The 4,289-nt window shown below is 38.7% G+C and overlaps 1 protein-coding gene across 1 annotated transcript; it reads left to right on the plus strand.

The window, feature by feature from the left end:
• The first annotated feature begins 1,016 nt into the window (after nucleotides 1–1,016).
• On the plus strand, nucleotides 1,017–3,860 carry LOC118057998 (L-type lectin-domain containing receptor kinase SIT2-like). Its single transcript, XM_035070726.2, has one exon. The coding sequence runs from the start codon at nucleotides 1,198–1,200 to the stop codon at nucleotides 3,226–3,228; it is 2,031 nt and encodes a 676-aa protein (XP_034926617.1). The 5' UTR covers nucleotides 1,017–1,197; the 3' UTR covers nucleotides 3,229–3,860.
• Nucleotides 3,861–4,289: the final 429 nt, after the last annotated feature.

Here is a 4,289-nt window from a genome sequence, read left to right on the forward strand (position 1 = left end):
TGTCAAATTTTATCGTTATTTTATCCTCTCTTTTTTAAAACTCGTGTTTCTTTAGTTTCATCATTTGATATTTATTTAATCAGAGATTGGGCTCCGTTATTTTTTTTTATTGATGCTTTTGTTAAATTTAGCATTTTTTATTAAATTAAATTATTTGATTGAATATAAGCATGAGATACTCATTTCATGATATTTTGTTTAGTTTTCTTTCTAGTGGTAAGGTGGTGTCCACAGTGAAGCGATAATAAATCTCCAACGGGCTTTTCATTCATTTGCTCTCAAGTATTATATTGACAGTTATTTTTTATAATTGACTATTGCCAAAAAAATTTGTTTTATTTACCATCGATGTATTTTTTTTAAATCATATTATTAAATTAATCAAATTTATTAAATCCACATTTGTTTTGCTTTTTTAAAAAACATTGATGCCCGAACTATCTCTTTTTTTTTTTTTGTCAATTTATTTTTCAATTTAGCTATATTTTTTATTTGTATTATTTAAAATAGCTTAGCTTATTAATTCCAAAAAAAAAAAAAAAGACTCAAGTCTTATATTTTTTAACTTTTTAGAAACAATTGTGTCGTTTTAGCATCTTTTTTAACGTTTAAAAAAAAATAAAAAATTCAGCCAGCTCAAGCCACCCATCTAGTTTGCAATCTATGACCCCATTTCCATTTGCTCATAAGAATCAGGCTTGAACATCCTTTTATTTTGGTTTAGATAAATTAAAGAAATGCCACCCAGTGCTCTTTGTCACTTCAATCTTCTTTTTACCCTAAATTAAGTATAGTTCCTTCAACACTTCAATCTGTGAACAAACTAGAGAATTCTGTCACTTCAACACTTGCGCACCGCATGTCCGAGCAACGAAGATTTTCAATCTGCAATATTCAGTAAAATGATAATTAATTTGGATGTCCAATTAGTAACGGAATTTATTTCTCGCCATAAACGTTTTCAAACGAATTTTATTTTCTCTGACCTTGTATCCACTTTGAAAAGTAGTTTTCCAAGAAAAAGCTTTGGAGAAGGTTCGAATGCGCTCAAGTCATAGCAATGTGAAGAGACATATGTTAATAATTCAGTCTTTAGACTGGGGATTTGAAACTGTAACAACAAATAAGGAGAAACTCGAAGCGAAAAAAGTTTGTTCTTTTAACTGAAGAAGCAAAAGCAATCTTCTGCACGTTCTTATGATGATTGCATCGTTCAAATCATTGCGCTTTCTACTCGGCCTGTTTGTTTCCTTGACGCTCTTGGCCTTAGCTCAAGAGGAAAACCAGTTCATCTATCATGGCTTCACTGGAGCCAACCTGCTCCTCAGCGGGATTGCAAACATCCATCCAAATGGTCTCTTAGAGCTGACAGACACTTCAAAACGGCAAATTGGCCGTGCTTTCTTCCCATTCCCTTTTCAGTTCAACACATCTTTAATCAACAATTCTCAGTCTCTCTCGTTCTCTACCCAGTTTGCGTTTGCCATGGTCCCTGAGCTGCCTACACTTGGTGGCCATGGCATGGCCTTCACAATCTCTCCATCTGTGGACTTCACAGGGGCTATGGCAACTCAGTACTTTGGAATCCTCAATTCTACAAGCGATGGCCTACCTTCAAACCATCTAGTGGCAGTTGAGCTGGATGCAGTTCCAAGCCCGGATCTTAAAGACATCAATGACAGCCACGTTGGAATTGATGTAAACAGCTTGGTATCCATTGAATCTGCTCCGGTGACCTACTTTTCAGATGAGGAAAAGGAGAATAAGAGCTTGACTCTCATAAGTGGTCATGTGATGCACGTGTGGATAGATTATGATGAAGCAGAGAAGCTACTCAATGTTACAGTTGCTCCTGTCACAAGAACAAAACCAACCTTGCCTCTCTTGTCAACATCTCTCGATCTTTCTTCTGTTATGTTGGATTCTATGTACGTTGGTTTTTCTTCATCTACTGGAGAAGTGGATAGCAGCCACTATATTCTGGGGTGGAGCTTCAACAGAGGCGGACAAGCTCAAAGTCTTGATGTGTCCAAGTTGCCTTCACTTCCCCATCAAAGAAAATCAAGAAAGAAATCATATTTAAGAATTCTGGTCCCAACAATAACAGCAATCATTTTGCTTGTAGCAATCTCTGGTGCTGCTTATATAACAAGGAGGAAGAAATATGAAGAACTGCGCGTAGATTGGGAACAGGAGTATGGTCCTAAAAGATTCTCCTACAAGGATTTATACAAAGCAACTACAGGTTTCACGGACAGGAAGTTGCTGGGAAGTGGAGGTTTTGGAAAGGTTTACAGAGGAGTACTGCCTTCTTCCAATATGCAAGTCGCGATCAAGAAAGTATCCCATGATTCCAAACAAGGAACTAAGCAGTTTGTTGCTGAGATTGCTAGCATGGGAAGGCTGAGGCACAGGAACTTGGTCCAGCTCCTAGGCTATTGCCGGAGAAAGGGAGAGCTCCTCTTGGTCTATGATTACATGCCCCGTGGAAGCCTTGATAAACTCCTATTTCGCAATGACACGCCCAGCCTTAATTGGGTTCAGCGACATCAGGTCCTCAGAGGAGTTGCGTCTGCCCTTCTTTACCTCCATGAAGAGTGGGAACAGGTTGTTCTGCATAGAGATGTGAAAGCTAGCAATATATTGTTAGATGATGATTTCAATGGTCGACTAGGAGATTTTGGGCTTGCTAAATTCTATGATCGCGGGGCCAATCCTCAAACAACCTGTGTGGTTGGAACAGTTGGATATATTGCGCCAGAGGTTACTAGAACAGGAAGGGCCACTACCAGCAGTGATGTTTTTGCTTTTGGCACTTTTATGCTTGAAATGGCTTGTGGAAGGAAACCTTTAGAGCCAGAACAATCAGCAGAAAAGATGATTTTGGTTGACTGGGTTCTTGATTCCTGGAAAATTGGAGACATTCTTCGAACGGTTGATCCAAAATTGGAAGGTAATTACGTGGTTGAGGAAATGGAATTGGTTTTAAGGCTAGGTCTGCTTTGTTCTTTCTCTACACCACAAGCTAGGCCAAGCATGAGGCAAATTGCGCAATATCTGGATGGGAATTCTAGCCTGCCAGAGATGCCTCTTGATGGTGCTAGCATAGGCTTGATGCCAGTTAGTCATGAAGAGCCTGGGGAGTTCAACTTGTCTTTCCGTAGATCTAATGATTACTCTGCTCATTCCTTCTCTAGTACCGACTCAATCCTCAGCTGCGGTCGTTGAATCATGGCTTAATGAGGTTTGTGCATACCATAGTAATCCTCAAAGCACCACAAAGACTGCTCCAAGAGGGGTTAATTAATTAGCATAGAAACATAGGTATAATTTATGATTTAAGCAAAACACATGGTTGAAATAGTACAATGTTTGATGAAACAATGCTGGTCAATGATGGCCGTGTAGCTTCTTCCATTCTCCTCCGTGCTCTAACCCCACCCCACATTTCAACTCAACCATGCCGCATTCCCAAACTAGTTAGAATCAGTTTCACAGATCTTCCTTCTCCATTCATTTAGTCCTTGTTCCTTTTTTTTTAAAACTCTCCATTTACTTCTGTTATGGACTAAAATGATTAATCACTTATGCCTGCCTCGTTTTTACATGGGAGGCTAATTACATATTGAACTATTCCGACTTCTGATATAGTGACTGCAGAAAGCATAGGCTTCAGTCAACTTTTTAAAATACAGAAAATCCAACACCCAGTATCATCGATTATCCTAACTAGAGTGCAGTTCAGTGTGATATGGCTGCTGGCCGGGTGGTTTATTCACAGACTAGTAGTGGAATAAAAAAAATGGTGATAATGTATCTTGATGCTGATGTTATACACACATATAACTGTTTTAATCTTTCTACAAACAGTCAAGATTGCAAAAACCACGTTCAAGGACGATAGAAGATATAGACAGCAGCTTTGTAGGCTGAAAAGGGATTAAAACACCAGCCAAGAAAAAGTAGAAGAAACATTGCAACAAAATTTGCAATAAGAAGGCAGCAATATTAATAACCTTGCTTTCAGAAAGAGTGTAGATACCCAATTACCTAATGAAAAGGCTAGAGATGTCTGATCAAAAAGCTTCCATCATTTCTCCTGGTTATAGGGTCACAGCTTGTTGCAGATGAGGCAGCGCAACCTCTTGGGACAGGGTACGTTCACTTGCTGTGCAGCCTTTCCTGCATCCAACTACCCTAAAGTGATTAAACAGACTCTAATTTATCAAGCACTGGAGATTAGTTGTAATGATCAACTTTAATTCTAATTTGGGTCCCTCAAAGAACTT

Source organism: Populus alba, chromosome 9 (genome assembly GCF_005239225.2).
Source record: "Populus alba chromosome 9, ASM523922v2, whole genome shotgun sequence".
In the NCBI taxonomy this organism is placed as follows: domain Eukaryota; kingdom Viridiplantae; phylum Streptophyta; class Magnoliopsida; order Malpighiales; family Salicaceae; genus Populus; species Populus alba.